This window comes from Eupeodes corollae, chromosome 2 (genome assembly GCF_945859685.1).
Source record: "Eupeodes corollae chromosome 2, idEupCoro1.1, whole genome shotgun sequence".
Lineage (NCBI taxonomy): Eukaryota > Metazoa > Arthropoda > Insecta > Diptera > Syrphidae > Eupeodes > Eupeodes corollae.
In genome coordinates this window covers 142,363,839-142,386,533 of record NC_079148.1, presented here as the reverse complement: position 1 = coordinate 142,386,533, position 22,695 = coordinate 142,363,839, and the positions used below count along the sequence as shown (strand labels likewise).

Sequence of the window (22,695 nt, the reverse complement as noted above, 5' to 3'; positions counted from 1 at the left end):
AACGTAGAGCATTTAAATTGATAGATGATAATACCAACATAAGTTCACTCACTTCGCTTGAACATCGTCGTAAGGTCTCTTGTCTGACCTTTTTATACCGTTATTTCAACGGCTTATGATCTAGTGAAATAGCCAGTTGCATCCCTCCCCTTAAACAGTTCAACCGTAATACTCGCGCTTCTAGGAATGCTCATCAGTATACCCTCGAGCCCAATTTTGGCAGTACTGTCAAATACAGAGATTCGTTCTTTAGCCGTACTAAACGAATGTGGAATGCCTTACCACACTCTGCCTTTCCTAGTCATAACAATATTTAGGAATTTATAACCAATGTGCACCGACATCTCCTTTTAAACTCTCTCTCCTCTTCCTAGTGCTCATACTGTGCCTCTGTATAATAAGGGTAGTAATATCCCCTTGAGTGTGTGCTTATTATAAAAAAATATAAATAATTTCAATGATGCATTTCTGTCAGAAAAAAATATCCAGTGGTTTCAATCCGGATATATTTTCCAATGATAGTAATTTTCATATTGACCTAAATAAGAAGGTTAAACATGAATTTAGGGCAACAAAATCGTTTGGAAAAGTAATAAGGTAATAAATGACTAAGGTAATAAATGGAAAAGTTTTCTGGGTGAGGCCCTAGTTTACACAAGACTGTAGCGCCACCTTAAGTAAGTAAGTAATAAGTGGACATTTTTCGTTATAAAAATCGTATATGCCAACAAAATTCAATTTTTCCAAGAGCTCCCTTAATACCACCCCTGGTGAAGATACAAAATTTACACACACTTTCTAAAGCTCAACTCAAAGAAAACTTTCTAAACACTTTTTTTAGAATGCGGGTGCAAAAGAGAACTGTCAAAATCCAATTGAACCGTGTGCGAAGTTTTGTGGTTTTTAGAATTTTCGTCTAAGAAATTTACTCTTAAATCACCAATTAATTATATTAATCAAGGTAATTGTGGATTTATTATTTAACAACATCGACCATTAATATTCCAAAGTATTAAAAACACTCTTCGCCTTTAATTTAATTCAATGAATTCGTTGTGCGAGAGTAGCTTATAGTGGATGCCGCTAAATCGTTTTCTTTTTCGGACTAATTATATCATTTAAAGCCGCCTTAAATATAGTCTCACGTGCCAGGTTGTTCAGTGCATCCATTTTAATTAAAAATACAGCAAAATGTTTGATACTAAAATATTTAATTAGAATTTATTAAAAATAATGTGGACCTGCAAATAACTTTGGCGATTTCATATCGATATGTAATCGATATCTTTCTTTTATTTTTCTGTTTCCACATGATGTGTAATCGATATTTGCTATCTTTTTCTTTTCTACCTCTTCTACACTCCCACGCGCTCCATGTTCATTTCCATTGAACTGTCACTTTACTTTATTTGTTCCGAAAATTTAACCGAATCCGAACGATTATCAAACAAGTACAAGATACACGACTACGACAACGACGGGACGGTGCACATTTGACGTGTTTTTTATTTTTATGTTGCTCCTTTAAAAATGTTTATAAATTTCCATTAAAATTAAGTTTGATCATAAAAACCAAATGTGCAACCAACAAATACAAACATCGCCATAAATAATTAAGCAAATTACTTCTTATTCCTTTTTACCTCGCGTTGTTTCTTGTCGTATTGTTGCTAAGATTGTGATCCAAATGACTGTGCAAAGTACCCTCGTCTTGCTACTCACTGTGTTGGCATCGATTAGCATTGTTGCAATTATTATACTTTTAGGTAAAAGAAAGGGCTTTGATATTTCAATTCCACTAAAGAAATCGAATGACAAGCTGTTGGCTTGTAGTTGGAGAAGTTTTCCTTTCCCTTTCTATTCTAACCTATTTTTATGTCGATAAATCAACCTTTGACCAGTGGTACTTCTTTTAAATTATAATTAGACATTTGTTGGTTTTTCGTTTCCAGGTTGGTTTCTTATTTGGAAGGCGTTCCTATCAAAATTCCGGCTTGTTCGTGAGCTGTTAGGCCAAGCGAACGAAGATAAAGCTCACGCCCAGAGCAATCATCCCGAGAAATCCTCCAAATCCCGAAAGATTCGAAAAGACTAAAACTTATTAGATTAGCCATTCTTCTTCAGCTTCAAGCCACGCCATGAATATCCGTTGTGCAAAGCCCGAAGATCTAATGAACATGCAGCACTGCAATCTGCTGTGTCTGCCCGAGAACTACCAGATGAAGTATTACTTCTACCACGGCCTGACATGGCCTCAGTTGAGTTATGTCGCCGAGGACGACAAAGGCAACATTGTTGGCTACGTGTTGGCTAAAATGGAGGAGCCCGAGCCGGGTGAGGAGAGCAAACATGGACATATCACATCGCTGGCAGTAAAGCGATCCTACCGTCGACTCGGTTTGGCTCAGAAATTGATGAACCAGGCGTCACAGGCAATGGTGGAATGTTTTGATGCTCAATACGTGTCGTTGCACGTACGAAAGAGCAACAGGGCGGCTCTGAATCTGTACACCAACTCATTGAAATTCAAGATTCTGGAAATCGAACCCAAGTACTATGCCGACGGAGAGGATGCTTATTCGATGAGACGTGATTTGGGTGAGATCGCCAGGGAATTGCACCCGGAGAAAGAGCTAGAGAGTGGTCCTAAACTTGTGTTTAAGGCCGTATCTCCCCATGATCACAGCATGCACGATGGACACTGTTGTTGAGAGGTGGTTGACTTAGAAGTAGAAGGCGTTTTTTTTTTTTTTTTAATAAAAAATAATACTACATGTAGTCTTAAGAGGTTTTTAATTTTTATTATTTTCTTTTATTTTGTATAAAGAAAGCATTTGCCGAGAACAAGATGAAGAGTATTTTTATTTAAAAAGGGAATTCTATGAAACTTCTAAAACTGTTACTTGAAATAGGGAGTGCCAAACATTCATCGCAAAATAGCCAACAAGTGGATAAACGTTGCTGTTATGAATACACTTTTCTTGAGAATTGTGAATCTTCTAATATTTTAAAAGATCTTGTTCAATTTATTAAAATTGAGAATTGAGTTTTTAGAGGACTTTGACTTTTGTGTTGATAGGTTAAAAATGAGATCAATGCAGAAGTAGTAACGTTTCCATATTTCGTTGGGAGAAGCATTTCCAAGGAAATGCAAGGTATGACGGTCCGCACTACAAAGTGTAGGCAGTACATGGTCAGGTGTTACAGTTTTTGAATTCCTCGCAGCCAATTGTTTCAAAAAGTTTGAACATGAATTTAAAACTGGAACAAGTTTGGAAATTTGGCTTTAAAAGTATTTTGAATTTGAGTTCAATTGTTTGATTATTTAATTCATAAATGTAAAAAAAGGAAAAATAGATACAAAGATTTAAACAAAATTAAATTAAATGCAAAGCTATTCTGGATTTAAAAATTATTTTAATATCTGGTAGAATGGCCATTAGCTTTAATTACATTGTGAAATCTGTTGGACATTGAGTCAAATAATCGGCGGCATCTGTCAATTCAAATATTCAACGACAGCAAAATATACGACACGACACAATCTGCATTCCATAAGTCGTTTTCAATTTTTTCACTCGTTTTGTTCTCGTGTGTAAACGTCAAGTGTGTTGAACGCTTTCATTCAGCATTCTGTAAGACGAAAGGAAACGACGACAATGAAAAAAAACGACGGTATCTCTCGTTTGAAAATTTGATCACTACGAAGAAATGGAAGTTCGCAAAACTGTAAGTTTACTTGTTAAATAATTTATTTTATGGAAATTATTAGTACTTTATTTGCGATAAAAAAACTAAATATTTGTTCACATTTGCAGTTGAAATTAACAAATCAAAATCAGTTCCACAGGCTCTCGTCGAGCTGATGCAAAGCAACGAGCAGTTGGCTAGGAGATTTTTGAAAGGAATCAACAAAACTGACATAAAAAGGCAATGGAATTCCATAGCTGAGCAGCTGAACAGCAAGGATACTCCAGTAAGAGATGGAGATGGTTGGCAAAGGGTTTGAATCGCTTATTTCATTAATGTAAACAATACTTTTTCAATAATTTAACAAATATTTTGGGTTTGGTCCGATTTTAAGTTCAAAGTGAAGAAGAAAATAAAAAACAAATCAAAAGGCAAACTGGAGGAGGTCCAAACCAATTGAAAATTTTATCTCCGCTGGAAGATGCTGTAGTAAATTTGCTTTAATATAAACGGAAATCCAATTGGTGTATCCCAGCCCAATTTACTTCCAAATACTTTGACGACTACATGCGGGCATAAATCAACACAAACTCAGGCTACCGATGCAGATGCAGACGCCTTCCTTTCCTATTTAGAAGCAGAAGTTTTAAACATGGAAGATGACTCTGTCGAATTAGAGGGTAAAGTTTTGGAGCCTCAACAACCGGAACAGCAACTTGAAACTGAAGAGCCTCCTCTCTTTTTATAATTAATTGTGCTTTTTCAAAACTTCTTACTCCATCTTCTTCATCATCGTCACTATCGATACATGTGTTGTAATATATTTCTACACTTATCATTTTAATTACTTATTTATTTAGCAAAAATTAAATAAAACCGCATTTGTTAAACATTGAACAATTATTTGTATGTTTGTTTCTTTTGCATCATTTAAAAATCTGCTACAATTCGTCGCGTCGAAGAACTTATGGAATACAAAATGTATATCCATTTCAGTTCGACCCCAAAATCGAAATATTACCATTTCGACCACCCACCCCCGCCCGGCTGAAAAATGAACCTGCCAGACCGTTGAATTTTCAAATGGTAGACATGTGCATTCAAGAGGACACAAGCGTCCACAGGTTTTTCTCAAAACCCACCTTTGTCTATATCAACTCCTACACTCACCTCCCCGCGGTGAACATCAGGTGCCTAGTACCTCAACTGGAGATTGGGTTCTTAACCCAGTGGAAAGTTGTTTGGGGCAGCAAAAGAGAGGGGGGGGAGGTTTTTCCACTAAGGCACCTCTCCTTATCCAGACAGCAGGGGATGAATCTTTGAGATGAAATCAACGGTGGCGTCTACAGTTACAGTAAGGTTGAATTACTTCGTAAACTCCTTATAGGGCTTCTTCGACATATTGGGAGCCCAGGCCTGTAAGGAGCAGTTTATCCGGTTCCCCGTCCTGCCCTCCAGGTTGGGGGTTGTGCCGTCAGGGTGACTTCCTGGCCACGTAAAAGCTTCATAGTTGCGAAGCACCAACAAGCCTCGGATACGGACAGATTGACTGTTGACAACCAACGCAAACGAATTAAGGACAATGAACTTCGGATATGCACATGGAATGTTAGGTCCCTTAACAGACCACGTGCGGCCGAAGAATTAGCGGAGGCCCTAGACAGCTATAAAGCAGATATCAGCGCTATCCAGGAAATACGATGGGATGGGCCGGGCAAAAAGAGGATGAAAAACTGCGATATTTACTATGGTGACTTCTACCACGAAAACCAACAGCGCTTAATTGAATGCGGCTTCCTCATTGGAACCAGACTTAGGCAAGAAGTCTTGAGCTATAGGTGCATCAATTCATCATGCAGGCCCCTACAGAAGAGAAAGATGACAACACCTAAGATATGTTCTTCGAGCTCGATACGATATTAAAATTGTCCTGGGCGATTTTAATGCTAAGCTAGGAAGGGAAGACATCTTTGGTGGAATAATCGGGAAGAACAGCCTGCACGACAACACTTCCGACAACGGATTTAGGCTCATAGATTATGCTGCGGGCGAAAAAATTTATCGTCAACTAGATTGACCATATAGCGATCGACGGCAGACACGCTTCCAGCATCATGGATGTACGAACTTTCCGAGGAGCTAACATCGACTCGGACCACTACCTCGTTGTAGCCAAAGTACCACTTCGGATTTCCAGACCCATGGCAAGGCAGGGAGGTGCTAGGAGAAGGTACAACGTCAAAAGCCAGAGATCGCCAAACCCTTTTCCGACCGAGTTACAAGTAACCTCTCTGGAAGTTCTTTGCCGCCAACACAATGTATCGAAAAGCAGTGGCAACATTGCCAAGAGACAATTAGAGAAGACTCGTCTGATGTGCTGGGTTTCAAGCAGCCACCAACAAAGAACCCCTAGTTTGATGAGGAATGTCGGCAGCAAATGCAGAAAAAAGGAGACCCTCTAAACTGCACCAACTATAGAGGAATCAGCCTACTTAACATCGCCTATAAAATCTTCTCTGCCGTAATATGTGAACGTCTAAAGCCCATTGTCAACAACCTGATAGGTCCTTATCAGAGTGGTTTTAGACCAGGGAAGTCCACAGTTGATCAAATATTCACATTACGGCAGATCCTGGAAAAAACCCAAGAACACCAAATCGACACCCCCCATCTTTTCATCGATTTCAAGGCCTTACATGAAAGCATCTACAGGGACGAGCTGTATAGAGCCATGTCTAGTTTTGACATCCCTGCCAAACTCGTCCGTTTGTGCACGATGACCATGGATAATTCCGCTGTTCCATAAAGGTTGGATACAACTTAACAGAACCTTGCGATGTCAAAAAAGTTTTAAGACAAGGTGATGCGCTGTCATGCCATTTTTTTAACATCGTGCTTGAAAGAATAGTGCAAAACTCACACGTCAATACTAGAGGCACTATCTTTCAAAAGTCTGTATAATTACATATGCAGATGACATTGACATAATCGGAAGAACTCAGCGTGATGTCAATGGGGCTTTTGTGAGTATTGAGGCAGAGGCGGCAAAAATGGGTCTAGCGGTTAATGAGGGCAAACCAAAGTATATGCTGTCGTCAAGAAACGACCTACAACACCGACGTCTTGGTCAAAACGTCACCATCGACAGACGTAACTTTGAGGTAGCCAAAGACTTCGTCTACCTAGGTTCCGCTGTAAGCGCAGAAAACAATACCAGCGCTGAGATCAAACACAGAATAACTCTTGCTAACCGCTGTTTCTTTGGACTAAGAAAGCAATTGAGTGGTAAAGTCCCCTCTCGAGGGACCAAAGTTTTGCTATGTAAGACCCTTATCATCGCATGGACTATTACAAAAGCGGATGAAAGCACGAGAAAAGTTCTTCGTGTGATCTACGGTCCCGTATGCATCGAAGGGGAGTGGAGGAGAAGATGGAACGACGAGCTGTACGGGCTGTACAGCGACGTAGACTTAGCCAGAAGGGTAAAAGTCCAACGACTAAGATGGCTGGGTCACGTAGAGCGAATAAAAACCAATGATCCGGCCCGGAAAGTCTTAGAATCCACACCCACATTACAGCGCAGTAGAGGAAGATCGCGGATCAGGTGCCTCGCACAAGTGGAAGGTGACCCCACCCAACTTGGAGCGCGAAATTGGAAACATCTAGCTAAGGACCGAGCTAGATGGAGAAGTTTGTTGGGTGAGGCCCTAGTTCACACAGGACTGTAGCGCCATCTTAAGTAAGTAAGTAAGTAAAAGCTGTTTGGTATTTTTTGTACTATGAACTTAAAGTAGAGGTTTGTGATGCAAAGTTCTGAATTTGAGATTCATGCCACTTGAAAAATTAACTAATTGTTTTGGTCAAAATGTATGTTCAAAGAATGAAGTTGACTGCTTGAACCTGCCCATTTATTTAAAGTTGTATGTAAAAGGGTTCCTTTTGTCATATTGGAAAAGGAGTAAGCATTTTAGAATAAAAAACACAAATTATGATGGACTATGGAACCTGTGTAAGGAGTTTTTGATATAATAATGTTGTTGGTAGATAGTCATGTTTAAAATTAATAACGTCTGGAAAGTGAGCTAGCTGCCTTCGTAAGTCTTATTTTGAGTTCAAAGTTTAACAAAAAAAAACAACAATATTATTTACTTGATATATATGTATAATTTATTTTTAATTGTAGATTTCATAATTTATTACAACATTTTTATTTCTGTTGACATATCTTTAGTAGTCTTATCGTTGCCACATATTTTGTTTTTAATTATATTTAATTATTCTTAATTCAACGATATAATATTTTTTATTTGTATATTGTAGTATATTTTGTTTTTGTTTTGTTCTACTTCTATTACAATAACGGTTTATTTTGCACATTTAACTGACGCCATTGCGTTGATACAAATATTATGTATTTTTTTATACAATGCGTTTTATACTTTAATTTTATTATTTAAAATAATGATTAATAGATATTTCTAATAAATATGACTATTTATACCACTATAATTATTTTTTTTATAATGTATATGTATGTATTATTTAAACTTAAAATTAAACAAAATGATTTTAAAATTAAAACAAAAATATTTATTTACAATTATTGCAAAGCATTTTTAAATTACTTCTTCAATATTTTATGTGGCTGCCGCTTCTACAAGCATTTTAATGTTTTAGAATAAAGGTAGGTATATTGTTTTATTAATAACAAATTAAACAAAATAATTACATTTTGAATTTGAATACTTTTTTTTCTGTTCAATAGATGGTAACATCTTTTATTTTAAAGTGCTTAAGTATTTATTTACAAGAAGTAAACTTTAAAATCATTAAACTCGAACTGAGGATAGTAAAATTATTGTTTATTTTATCTTTTATCAATTTTTTAGTAATGCTAGCTGTTTTTTTTTAGATTAATCTTAACATATCACAAATATAAATTTATATAATAAAGAAATTATTACAATTTTTTTTTTAAAATATGTAAATTATAAGCTTTTTACGCAAGCATAGTTGATATTTTTGTAATGTCAGCCAAACTGCCATTTCCTCCCATTTTGTTTTGCACTTTTCAAAGAAGACTCACAAAATATCATTTTTTTGACAAATTCAAGCCATTTTGTTTGCTCTAAGCTACACGCCATCTTGTTTGTAGCCAAAGAAGAGACAACTGCAACTTACATCTCTGATGACCATATGACAGAAGGATGTTTTACGAATCTGTCAATTTGGTGACATTACTTTCTGTCAGAAATTATGCCCAGTTCTATTAAAAATGCAGAATTAGTGATTCTTTGTTCTATACACGACTTGTAGCTTGTACGAAATGCAGGTACTAATGCATAGACACAACAAATTATTCCATTGGAATAGCGGGAGCAAATGTCAAATTAGCTGTCATTACTTCTTAAACTGCATACATTCTATTATTTGACTCTGTTTGGAAGACTTTTCTGAATGCTTTTGCTGTAGCTAGAAAAAATCAGAGGGGGACACAACTCTTCTTTATGCCCATCCCGTGGCGCAGTTTGTTAAAACAATATATTTATACATATGTAATACTCTTAAAGCCCCTTTAAGTTTTTGTTAATTGCACTGCCTTGAGCATAGATATCTTAAGAGCACTGGCCAAATGTGATATATCAACCACTGAATCGACCATTTCCTGAACTGCTGTTACACTGGGAAAATGTTGTGCTGCCTTCTTTGATTTTGTAACACAAGTCTTCAAAGCATCCGAAAGGGCGTCGGTACACCTCAAGACCTTCTCTTTCAATTCCGGCTTCGAAATATTTCGATGGACAATATCCCCGATGGTCACAAGATTGTGCGCACTCAGGACAACAAATTTACCATAGGCAATAAAGAACTTTGGCGGTTGATTCTTCTCCACAGTCTCTAGGAACGAGTCTATAGCTTGGGTCAAGTAACCCATGTGCGTTGTAATCTGAGCGGCATAATACCTCACCAGTAGCTTGTCATTTGTATTCAATTCATTGTTTCGGCTGTCAGTGGCGGCAAAAGCAGCTTCTTCAGCTGATTTCAACACATTATCGAACTTCTTTTGGAGATTTTGTGGAATAGCCTCACGGAGAGATGAATTTTTCTTAGCTGCTGCATCTTTTGACTCCAAGTCCACGTAATCATTATCACTCAACCAATCACTGTTGTTGTTCTCGTGTGTTGGGGTTTCTATAATTTCAAGACTTCTTTTGAACAACAATGGCGCATTGCCTTGAATAAATGACGTTGTCTGTCTCACATCCTCAATTGACGTTTGTGCACAAGCAATCAGCTGATCTAAACTATCGGGAGGATAATTAGTTCGATCGTCATTTCGTTGAAGATTTTCCGTTGTCCAACCACCTTGGTTGTCTAGAGTTTGTGAGGATTCATGAATTAGTTTATCAGCATCTCGAAGAGCTTTGACTAGAGGACGTAGTTTAAGGGATAAATTGCGATCTTCCGAACGTGCTGCATTACCAAGTGCTCCTTCTCCGAATTCGGTGAGATCATGCAGGGCTGTTCGAAGTCTTACGGCGGCTAATTTAACTTCCATTACAACTGGTTCGAGTTTCTCGCGATTTCTCCAATTTTGTGTAACAAAGTAAAGTAATCTGAAAGTAGAGAAAAAGGACATTATTGAATTTGTCATAATCAATACATAAAGTTGTAAAACATAAAAGATCAATTTATAAGTTTTTATCAAAAATCGTAGGAATCAATTGATTTACTGTTATTCGATTTTTTGTCAGAAACAATTCTTATTTTAATCGAATGGCGCCCAACAGTGGAAACAAAAAACGGGAAGTTTTTGATTTTTTTTAATCATCTTCTGACTCCGTCATTTTTGATCAAAATAACAATAGTTTTCATAGTTCTTAAAGCTTATCTATGTCTTATTGCTGATAAATCACTCCTTAAAGATATTAAATGGTGCCCAACGATGAAATTACGGAGCGGGAAGCTTTGCAAATTTTAGCTTACTTTTAACTCCCTTTTTCAAAGCAATTGCACAAAACAACAAGGTTTACAAATTTCAACGATCTGATCTTTAATAAATCACTAAACGACTTTAAATGGCGCCCAACAAAGCAATTATCTTAAAAGACCTATATGGCAGCCCAAAGCGACGAATTTGAACAATTGGAACCCAAAGAATCATATCAAGTTAGAAAAGTAGAATAATTTGTCCAGTCACTCCTTAAAATAACTCAAATGGCTCCAAATGCAGTAAACTTCGCAACATTTGTATACTAGATATTAATAAATCAGTGAAAGACCTAAATGGCGTCCAACGAACCAATACAAAAATCATAAATCCATACAGTTTTTTTATTCCTACCTTAATAACTTCTTAATAGATTTAAATGTCACCCAACGAAACAAAGTAAGAACGAAAAGCTTTGTAATTTCTCAATCTTTAAAAGAATTAAATGGCGCCCAACAAATCAATTAAAAAGCGGAAAGCATGTAACTTAACTGCTTACATTTTAATCACTTTTTAAAAGACGTTAAATAGCAAGCAAAAAAAGCATTTAAAAGGACCTTTAATTTCTGTTCAAAAGATTTAAACCAGGCCCAACATAGGAATACAAAAACGAAATATTTGATAGTTTTCCTACTTAAATATTTATAACTTTTTTCTTGCCAAAGGCCTTGACATTTTTACTGTCTGCCTACCCAACAATTTTTTTGAGGACTAAAATAGTGCTTATCATAATTTTTGATGAAAAAGATAACACTTTTTCTAGTTTTGTAAGCTTTTTTATGTCTTAGCACTGTCTTATCATTAGTCTCAACATTTAAATGGCGCCCAACGAAGCAATCGAAAAGCGTGAAGTTCTCAATTTATTTGCTTGCGTTTTTATAAGTCTATAATTAAAGACGAAAAAAAAGCATTTAAATGCTTTCATATTTGTTTACCAAACGATTTAAGCCCTATTGAAAATAATTAAATGGCGCCCAACAAAATTATAAAAATCCGAAATATTTGTAATTTTTCCCTTCTTAAGTCTTTATAACTTTTTATAAATGACACCGATCAAAACAATTCAAGACAAAAAAACATTGCTATTTTCCGTTTGCACTACAAGCACTCACCTAGGGGCTTAAATGGCGCCCAACAAAAGGTACAAATTGTCATCAATAAGACTTGAATGCGTTCAAGGAATCAATCAAACAAAGTGAAGCCTGCACATTTATCTCTGATTTTTGATAAATCTGTTAATTTCATTTCCAGTTTTACACAATCACTAAAAATGGCGCCCAACTCAAAACCTCAAAAACTTGACTCACCATAAATCTATTATTTTTTCAAATACAAAACATCGTAGAGTTGATCTTTGATTTTATGTTTATACAAACATCACAAAACTTACCTCGATATCGCTGTAGTTGCTTCATTTTGCAACTTCGCCAGAGTCTCCAACGCCGACGATAATTCTAATGGTAATTCTTTGGTAACAGCTGGAATTGGAGATGCCGCCGATAGTGATAGTGAATGTTTGTCTTGCAATGGTGTCGTCGTCGTCGTCGACGTACAAATCCCATTACCACCGCCGCCGCCCGCATGCGCAACTGCTGCAGGCAACGGATAGTCATATGTGTTTTGTTGTTGTTGTTGCATCATATGATGTTGTTGTTGTTGCTGCTGTAAATTAAGATTCACATGATGACCATTTCGTACCGCAATCGGATTCTTTCTCGGTATATCATAGTCTGGCATATTTGCCAACGACGATCGATTCGAAGAAGAAAACGATAAGCTCAAACTATCGGATGTAAGTAGCGACGAATTTGAACTGCTCGGTGTCATATTCTGTTGATGCAACAGATTTATCGGCTTCGGTACATCGTAACATTCTTCTTGCAGTGACGAGGCATTGTTGCCCATCGAATGTTGATGCACCTTCGTCATACCGGATGTGGGGGTTGTTGTGGTGGTGGACATTTGGTCAAAATATTTAGTTGGTGTTCGACACCAATTCTTTGGACAATCGTAATTTATGGGGGTTGCTGGCTTTGGTACGTCGTATGTCTCGAATGAGTCCGAGGACATCATAGATAGGTTTTGGTAGGTGCTATTGCTACAACTACTGCTTGACGTGTGCGAGGAAGCTGCCGATGATGGGACTGAATTGTACACATAAACGTCACCATGTCTCTGGGGTGTGATTACCTGGAAATACAAAATAAAATAAAAGTGATGATAACAAAATTGAATTTAATGACACACAAAAAAACAACAACAACAACAACAAATTTACTACGAATAAGGTGTGTGACGTATAACTCATTCATATTCATATAGAAAAGTGTAATTTTTTGAGGGATGGTGGGGAATGTGGTTTATTATTCAATTTAATTCTTATCTATTCCGTTTTGAATCCGAAAAAGAAATGGGGTTGGGTTGCGGGAAAGTCGTATATCTACCTACTAAACCATCGGTATCGATTTTTCACTGATTCCTCTGCCACTTCTACAGAACTTTTGCCATCAACATCGTTAACATTGGTAACACACTAAACGGTAAACACACCTTATCATTTATCAAGAACTCAAGAACTTATACCTTAGGAACTACACTTTGTATAAAATATTTAAGTTTTATAAAAATTTATATAAAAAGTACAAAAATGTAAAAAAAGTTTCTACTGTTGGTCATTGCAATACGCGCAACAACCGAACCGTCTACTTTGGTGCACCGATGAGTCTCTAATGGGACTTTTTACCACTATTATCTTTTTCTGCTTTTGTATAAAGGAGCAAAAGTTACTAAGTTCTGTGTTTTTTTTTCAAAGGGGAAAGACTTCCTTGTAAGCGCAGGCGTTTTCTCTCTTCGCCGAACTAAAGTTTTTATTTTTGTTGTTTTATGTACAATACTCGAGAAGATAGATATTTTACCCTTGTTTGGATGATAGAGGTCGCTGATGATTGTGATGTGTATCTATGACGGGAAAAAAAACTTACAACCAAAAGTCAGTTACCCGCCCGCGGGTGTTTTGAATCTCATTGTCAGTGTCAAGGAGGGGATTTTGGTGTACTTACTTTATAGTTATAGGGACTTTTATTTAACATTTGAATTTTTGTTGTTTGTAATTTATTTTCTTTATTTTTTTTTTTGCAATAGGTTCTGTGTTGGGGAGGGTTCAGAGCAGTAAACAGTCAGTAAACCCCCCTTGATGAACGACGGCGGTGTGGCGCCCCCATTAGACCTGGGAGAATTGTCTGAGTTCCGCATTTAGCCCCGCCATTGATTTTATTCCCTATGACGACGACAATGTTGAGGATTGTGTCTCTCTCTTGGGGGATTTGTATCGGTTTTGATTGTTGAAAGTTTCGAAATAGTTGAAGAAGTCGTCTAGGCGAAAATAGATTTCTTTAAAAAAGTCGAAGGAAGGGTTTGGAGGTGGGGATTATGTAAGACGAGAGTAAGGTCTTTTATTATATGAACTTATTGCTTCTATCTATATTCTATAAAGTGCTTTAAGAGATTTTGAATGTGTATGAAGATTTTGAAGGGTTCGAATATATTATTTTCAAAGTAATCATGCAAATGACAATACTGTGGGGTTTTGACGCTTATTTGGCTATGTAAATTCAATTTAAGGAATATTATTAAACTCTCTAGTCGATCGATTATGGGATGAAGCTGCTTCATTAAGCACTATTTGGAGAATAGTGTTTTATAATTTGGTTGGTTAGATATTGTTCCATTAGGGGTTTTTAGGAGGGACTGGAGGGTTTCTTTATTTGTTTAGGTATTTTGAGGGAGTGTTGAAATGAAGCTGATGTTTTTGAAATTATATTAAAAGAAAAGGCGTTTCAAAACACGGTTTTACTTATTTACTTCAGTATTGTTTGGATTCTAAAATGTTTGGTAATATGATCAGAAAAGGCGAGAATTTGTTAGGAAATATTCACATTCTTAGGTAGATCGAGTTCAGAAGGCGATAAATAAAAAGTAAAACTCACTTTGACAGTTCTAAATTTTGACATGCTTCTATTTTATGTCGTTTTCGATAAGCCATTTCAGATTTCGAGCTATCAAACTGGCTGCTGTCAACTATTCTAAACTGTGGGAATTAGATCGCAAAATTGATTTTAGATCAATAAAAAAATCAAATAAAGTAAAATACTAAGTGACGAGTTGACAATTGGTTGTCATCAATAAAACTAATTATTGAGCAGGTTCAGGCGACATAAGGGAATTGAAAGTAAGGCAAGTATCTAGTATCTGATTGGTTAGCTGCTAAAAATGTACCTTCCAATTCAGGCAACTTTATTGGAAAGCTGACTGAAAAGTAAGTCAAGTAAAATCTCCCTAACTATAAAGACAAGTCTGCTTATGTCAAAATGACAGTTAATCAAACTTTTTCATTCAATTGAAAGTTGAACTTCATTACTCTAAGATTTATTTATTTTCTGACCAATTGGATTTAGTGTTATGTCTAAAAGGGTTCTTTATCAAATTGTGAAAAGAAGTAAGTAATATATCTTTACAATACAAAATACAAATGTTGATGGACTTATATCTTAACTGAGGAGTGTCTTCTATACAATATTGTTTTTGAAAGTTTTTTTTACGATAAACTTAAAGTAGAAGTTAGTGAAGTAAGGATCTGAGTTTAAAATTTATGACACTTGTAAAAGTTACTTGGCCTTGGTCAAAATTTGCGTTGAAAGAATGCAGTTGACGGCAAATGAAGTACCCTATGTTTTCTGAACCTGCCCATTGCATTGGAATAGTTTTGACAGGTCGTTCATAGCCGTCATTGAACTTTTCTGCCATTGAGAAAAATTGGAATAAAGCATTTGAGATTAGGAAGTGAAATTGACAGCTGGAAATACAAAGAAAAAGGAACGCCTGTAGTAGAATGATTTTGTTCCTTATTAAAAATCTCAGCTGTTTGTTTAAAATGGTTCATCAATGAAAAATTAGAAATTAAGTACTACGCTTTAAGATTTTATAATTGCTTTTTAATGACGGAAACCAATGATAGATGTAACTAGTACCTTAGGAATGAATTTGTTTGGACTTCTATCCAAAACTGTCAATGCCTTTTTTAATTGGTAAATTTGACTGAAATACGAAAATATCTTGTTACTGTCACTATGTTGGCGTTCTTTTTTTTCACTAAAAATGTAATGTTAGTGTAGCTGTCAAATTTTCATTAATTTGGCCTAACGTTCTTTTAAAGATTGATAGGATCCTGACATATGAATAAATGTATGTAAGACAAAGTGTTTTCATATTTCAATCTCAATTATGTTGATATTTCTTAATTTTTTTTAAATTCTCACATTCTATAAAAATAAAAAAAAGGCCAGTGCTTACATTGACCTTTTTTAAAAGAAGAATACTTTTGACGTTTACTATTTCATCTCACTCCCACTCGTTTAAAAAGAATCATTCCGATTTGGAGAAAATTATGAATTGTCAAAAGGAGTCTCTCAAAATAATTAGATCTGTCAATTCATTTAGCTCAATGAAACCAAACAAAACGGAAAATTGAAGTGTTAAAAAATTGTAAAACCTGATAAATAAAATATGTTTGTGTACTGCAGTTCTGGACTTGATTGACTCATGCAAATAACATCCAAACATTTAGGCAAGGATTTTCCCTTGTCATACAAAACAACGCTCGATACTCGTACTTGAATTTTTCGCATGTTTCACTTTACACCTGCTAAAACTTATATGTAAATAATAATAATTATTATTATAAGTTCTAAATATAAAGTATAACCCCATTTTCATTAAGAAAATTATGTTAATAAATACAATTATACATTATTTATAAAAGCATATGCATGGCACACGTTTATATTTCAAGCCATTAGTCATATATTAAACCTACCAAATTGAATACGGCTCAATTTATAAACGCACACGTTGCACTTTATTCAAAATGGAAAGCTATTTGTATGACACATTCCATTCATTTGACATCGAACTGAATCAACAACAAAGACTGTTTATTTAAGAATCAATCCATTTTAAATATTTAAACAAATTTTTTTTTTTAGAAGAAAAAAGTCACACACAACGGAAGTTTATTAATTTCTGTTTGCTGTCAACTTGTAATACAAAACTTTGAAAGAAAAATAAACATGATTTTTTTGGTATTTGGTTCGAACTCGAATTTTGTTGAATTGTCAAATTTGACAAACGTCATTGCAAAATCCAGAGCCTATTTTTATTCTATCAAGGAGAAGAAGAAAAACTGTCATTTCATTGTTGCAAAAGTCTTCTATGGATGACCAATCGAAAACGTCATAACTATGCATCTGCATTCTTCCTCTATGAAACTCCTATCGCACATGTGTGCTTAAATAAATTAATGAAGTGTGGAAGAATTGGGTTACAATTTAACAATTTCCTCTTTAGAAAACTAATGACAAACTATAGGTACCTAATAAATTTGCTTCAAAAAGGGCAGATGTTCAGTTCAAAGATCGAAATAGATATCTGATAGTTAACATTTAAAGATCTGTTCCTTTTTGAGTGCCAGATGAGAATACGAGTATATAATGAAATACAAAAGAGTGAAAAATGCAACCTATTTGCAAAAGAAGAACACAAAAAGGGATCTTTTAACATTTAATGATCCCCTTTTGATAGCTAATTTAAAAGAGAAGAAGTAAAAGAATTTGACAAAAAAACTCGTCAGTTTCCGTTCGCGCGTCAAGCACGAGGTTGAATATAATAAATTTGACACCATTATAACATTTACTTTTCAAATTTTACAAGCACATAAATGTATCCTGTTATTTTTGGTAATTCATGTTTAGTTTTTCTATAACGGGATACTACCGACTACTTGTCAAATTTCAACAGTTCTTTACTTTTTTTTTTTCAAATAATAATAATTCAATTGTGGTTGTGGGTTAAATTTAGTACGAACGGTGGTGAACATTTAATTGAATATTCTCAAGTTTCTGATGAATGTGCTGTGTTCTGTGATGTGACAGGAGAAGGGTATTTGCACTGAAATCAGGACACTGGAACATTAGGAAATATGTACCACACATGAACGACAAGGAGAAAAAAAATAATGTCAACAACTTCTATTTCGATTAGAGAGGGTGGTGCGATGGTGCCGCCGTTCGTTGAGATTGTCATGATGACGATGACGTTTGGATTTTTTGCGCCATTCAGGCAGCCAGCCAGCCAGCGAGTGCTTTATTTCATTTTGATTGGAACATTGTTTACTTGGGCAAATGTATGTCGCCGTTATTCTATATGTATGTACAAAAGTACATGTTGTTATTCATCTCGAGGGTATGACAAGATGACTGTTGGCAAATATATGTGTAAACAAACAGAGCTATTGGTTTTTTTCTCCTAAGGTACTTTATTTGTGTTTTGTTGAATTCTAATGAGGGACACTTCACATCTGTTGTCAAAGCTGTTCTCAGTGTACATGTTCACACCCTTCATGTTCGTTTTTCTGCTAATGATTCTCTATTTAACAACATAGGTATATGAGAGTCATTCGGCCAAATAGATTTAATCATGAGGTTTTTTTGGCAAAAATACAAACTATGTATTTTAATTTTATCAAAAAGAGACATTCCAATGATAAAGAAATCACTAAGAAATTACTTTTAAGATAAAATCTGTTTTAATGTCTACTTTCTTTATTTTTACTGCAATTTTACATTTTACATCTGTAAGTTTCCACAAAGTAATCAAAATACTGACATTTCTGAAGTTGACAGATTGGGAAAAAGTACTTTTAAAATTCCTTTTAAAGCCTAGTACATACTTGTGAACCATCTCGTGAACCCATACAAATTTCAGTTTTTGGTTCACCCGTGAACTTGCTCGTGAAGCTGAGTGGAGAGCAAAGTGGAGAGTTTTCGTTCACGGGCAATTCACGTGCAAAATGTACGGGAACTGTTGGTGAAGCTTTGACATTTGGTTTCCGCATTTTCACAACGTGTACTCACAAGTGTGTACCAGTGAGCAATGTCAAAAGTTCACTTTCTCCACTGGCGAACGTTCACTTCACGAGGAAGTATGTACTAGGCTTAAATGAGAAAACTTAATGTCATTCCATATTTAGTGTCATTGTAATGTACTTTGTCATCCTTGATTGAGTTGTGGGGACATTTGGAAAACGTTCACGTGACATTTTGTAGTTACACCTTTAAACCCATTAGATGGCAGTTGCGCAGCTTACTTCATTTATTAAAGCATAAATCATAAAACACTGTTTATATTCGTTTGTCTTTGTAAGTTCAGAATTTGATCAGAGTTCTCCTATTTTTTATGAAACGTACAAAAGAACTGTCAAAAGTTTTAGAATTTGCCATCTGTCTCTTTTATACCACACAATATAAACTTCATTCAACGCACTCCGAGTTAAATCTAATTGAAAAAAAAACACATCCCGAGCGCTCTGATATGTCTGAGCTTAAAAAGAAACATACATAGATCTTTTTTGACAGTTAAGTTCTCTACTGGAGACCAAGCTGGCTGGAGACACAAATTGGCTGAGGCCAAGGTCCACCCCGGACTGTTGCGCTACCTTAAGTAAGTAAGTAAGTTTTCTACTCTAAGCTTAAAAAGAAAACCTCCTACTGCGCCATACTACGTTATATCCCTATTTATGAGTATTTGGACAAACCAATACGATATGTGGTGGCGTTCACAATTTCCCATACTTTAACATTAGGTATTCACTTTTTTGTAGTTCTAGGCATCACCGTGCAGAAAAGAATTCTGAACAGATTCCGAGCTATTTGACATTTGTCAATTTCCTTGTCATTGTCTTCTAAAAAATCAAAAAAATAAGATTCAAAACATAAATACGAATGAACAAACTAAACATATTAAAACAATCACCTGTCAATTGCCTGTGTTCACCATTCAATTTGGTCTGAATGTTGACAGTTCAGACTCTGCTTTGGGCTAAAAGAGAAAAACGCCTATATCTGCATATCTAACATTTTCAGAACACAATAATTGCAGCCAAAGCTCTAAACAAAAAAGCTACAATTAATTAGATTTTGGCATTACTAGCTTTGACAGTCTTTATGTCAAAATATTGACTGTTCTTATATTCTTTTGACAGAACTGTGTATCAAAAATGTTACAGAGTGTACATTTGACTTTCTGATGCGGTAAGCCTGTTTCAACCATCTATCAATTCCTCATTTAAAAACCATGTACTCTTTCACCTTAAGATATGTACTTTTCTGACAGATAACATCATTTTAAATTAAATCGATTTGAATAACATTTACAATTTCCTTAACTAATAATAATTTTATTACTTCCATTTTCCACCACCTGCTAAGGCACGCATCTGTAAATCCCGGATCGAAATCAAATCCAATAAAATGCATTAACTTTTAACTCTACTATTTGTTTTATGGACATTTCTGTAAATTTAATTCAAAATCAATTGCATCCATTCATTTCTCTCAATTTACAAGCGAAACATAATAAATTATCCATTAATTTGCGCTGTTTACTCAAAAGAGTATTCTGCGTTTTATTTTCATGTTTAATATTTTTGTTATTTTTCTCCTTACTTTTGTGTCTGCTTAAAGCAGTCCAGCACCAGCTTGGTTCCTATCCTAGCCCAAGGCGTAGGCAAAACGTTATAGCCCACCACGATTTTTCATTTCCGCTGCTTTCAAATCCTACACACTCCTGGTAATACTTTGTGCACCAGACTCAGTCAGACTCAATTCGACTCAGGCGTTAAAACAAATAAAAACCCCATATTCGAATCTTTCTCTAGTTAAATCAATTGCTATTATTACTCTAGCCCGATCAAGATTGCAGAACTTAGCTAAATGTAACTGCATTTTATTTTTATATCGCTGGAATCGAAACGAAATCCACCAGAGGCATATAGAGAGAGCATCAAGCAAGAGCTGAGCTGAGCTGAGCTACAGCGTTCCAAGGAGTGAAAAGTTTTGAAAATTTAGGATCATTTTTCTAAATCGTGATAAGTTCGATTGGCAACGATACACCAGAGACCAAAGACAGATACAGATGATGGGAGTTGAGCTTATCTCAAACCTTCAATCAAATTTTCAACTTAAGGTGTTTTTTGGAAGCAAATAAGGAAAATTTCGAATGATGGCTTTAGGTGCAGTGAACAACAAAAAATTGCTTACAAATGCAATAATGAGTTGTTATTTGTGGGCATGGGCTTGGGCATATACAGAGATAGACTTGAGCCTGCTATAAGAAACTAGTTTGCTTTGGTGGACCAGAAGTGAGTAGGACGCTGCCTGCTGATAGAGTCTCCCGTGGTGCGATCGATGTGACGCGGGACTACTTCCAACTTCAAAACTTCTCACTGATCGTAGCTACCGGGAGAAAAAGGAAAAGTTCCAAACACGCGTGTGCATATCAAACCAGCAGCGCAGGGAAGTGTTATTTTTACCACACGATATTACCGACGACGATGACTATGATGCTGAAGCTTACTTCAGCAGGAATTGCTGTTTGGCCGGCAGGGGGAAGTGACGATACCGACGAGACGCGCAATTGGGGTTTTGTACATTTATGGTAATAACAAATAAAAGCTGTTTACTTGAGGCTGCTCATTGCATTTGCAATCTATCCGCAAACAAAGATACAAGAAACGAGATTGCCCTACTTAGAGAGAGTCGAGAGTCGCTTTGTGCTCGAACCCTCGAACGGGGATTTGTCACAGTCACAGTAACAGCCAAGTCAAGTCATCCAGCTAGCTCATTGTACTTTGGCTGCGTGTGTATTTGCATGTTGCAGATACAAATTATTATTTGCAGCGTGTGCCGTGTGTTGTATGCACTGTACACATTTTTAGGTGGAAACACAACAACGCGGGAAACGACGCGACGCTTGTCATCGTTGTAATCCGCCTGCCAGTGCGATATAATTTATAATTAATTAATAAAATATGTATCATGATTTTCGCATGTGTTTCTGACAGTTATTACACCACCATATATTTGATGCTTATCTCCGGTGATACACGCCGCGCCGGCCGCCGCGCCGGACAACAGGTTAAGAGTGATATTGATGGTGACAAATGTTGCCGATAAATTTTAGGCATGTTATGTGTTTGATTTTTTACACCTATGTACATATAATGTTGCGAAACATTTTTGTTGTAATTCGAGTATGTTGGATGTAGGTGGAAGAAAAGTGAAATTCAGCGTCTGCACGCAGATGATACGATAAATACTTTTGCTATATAAAGAAGGATTATAATTAAGACTTTTTGGATAACTGGGATTTTTTGGGTTATTACTTATGTTAATGTAAGACTAAGTGACCAATTTATTTAGTCTTTTATCAAACATACGTGCTTGAAGGGAATAACCAGAAAATCATTTTGGTGTTGAAAAGTTTCCCATTGATTTTTTGTAAGTTGGGACAATTTTTTGAACATGTCAAGGAAATGCAAAGCTTTGGTACTTGTAATGTTTTTAACCTTATATTAAAAAGTTGATGTATATACATTTTTATAAGCTTAGAATTTTTAATATACTGATACAAAATTTTTAAAAAATTTCGTCCCAAGTTATCAGATTTCAACTGATTTCTATAAACTTTTCTTAAAATGCTAAAATGGTTTTAAACATAAAAAAAACGGTTTAAATGTAATTACGTACTATTTTTGTAACAAATCCATTGTCTTAAAAATGCTACATGAAGTTTTTCAAATAAAGAGTGTTTCTTAAACACATGGTTTAAAAAATAAAACACGTCTAATTTAATGAATGGCTGCCTCAAATGAATTCAAGTGGAGATGCCAAATTTTCAACCACTTTTTGAAGCAATTGGGTTCGTCAGCAACAACGCGCCGAATATTCTCTTGCAAGGCTTTAATCGTCTCGGGCTTATCTGCGTAGATAAGAGACTTCACAAAACCCCACAAAAAGCAGTGTCAAATCAGACGATCTTGAATGCCACGCCACAGGGAAACTCATATAAAGTTTTCAAGTCATAAATTGACTATTTCTAAGCGTCGTGCCAATTGAACCATT

General features: G+C 35.6%; 3 protein-coding genes across 6 annotated transcripts in view; 2 read left to right on the top strand and 1 right to left on the bottom strand.

Annotated features, from left to right (window-relative positions):
• Positions 1-1,632: 1,632 nt before the first annotated feature.
• On the top strand, positions 1,633-2,095 carry LOC129946096 (small integral membrane protein 13). The gene is made up of 2 exons (XM_056056131.1): positions 1,633-1,766; positions 1,953-2,095. The coding sequence occupies exons 1-2, from the start codon at positions 1,688-1,690 to the stop codon at positions 2,093-2,095; spliced, it is 222 nt and encodes a 73-aa protein (XP_055912106.1). The 5' UTR covers positions 1,633-1,687.
• A 43-nt stretch (positions 2,096-2,138) lies between these two features.
• Positions 2,139-2,750, top strand: LOC129946095 (N-alpha-acetyltransferase daf-31). The gene has a single exon (XM_056056130.1). The coding sequence runs from the start codon at positions 2,139-2,141 to the stop codon at positions 2,709-2,711; it is 573 nt and encodes a 190-aa protein (XP_055912105.1). The 3' UTR covers positions 2,712-2,750.
• A 5,354-nt stretch (positions 2,751-8,104) lies between these two features.
• Positions 8,105-22,695, bottom strand: part of LOC129944451 (breast cancer anti-estrogen resistance protein 1) — a 159,453-nt gene continuing 144,862 nt past the window's right edge. For 2 of the 4 annotated variants that reach the window (XM_056053881.1, XM_056053882.1), the window contains exons 4-5: positions 12,072-12,871; positions 8,105-10,307 (exon numbers count right to left, since the gene is read on the bottom strand). In XM_056053881.1, the coding sequence (XP_055909856.1) occupies positions 9,266-10,307; positions 12,072-12,871 (1,842 nt within the window). In that variant the 3' untranslated portion in view covers positions 8,105-9,265. Of the gene's footprint in view, positions 10,308-12,071; positions 12,872-13,125; positions 13,397-22,695 lie in introns of those variants that run through there. The other 2 variants (XM_056053884.1, XM_056053885.1) reach the window with 2 other exon arrangements.

What these genes read in the sequence shown, in the direction of transcription:
- LOC129946096 (XM_056056131.1), top strand. Translation starts at nt 1,688, where the DNA reads ATGACTGTGCAAAGTACCCTCGTCTTGCTACTCACTGTGTTGGCATCG. An exon ending in TGCAATTATTATACTTTTAG is followed by an intron (nt 1,767 to 1,952) that starts GTAAAAGAAAGG and finishes TTTCGTTTCCAG; the next exon opens with GTTGGTTTCTTATTTGGAAG.
- LOC129946095 (XM_056056130.1), top strand. Translation starts at nt 2,139, where the DNA reads ATGAATATCCGTTGTGCAAAGCCCGAAGATCTAATGAACATGCAGCAC.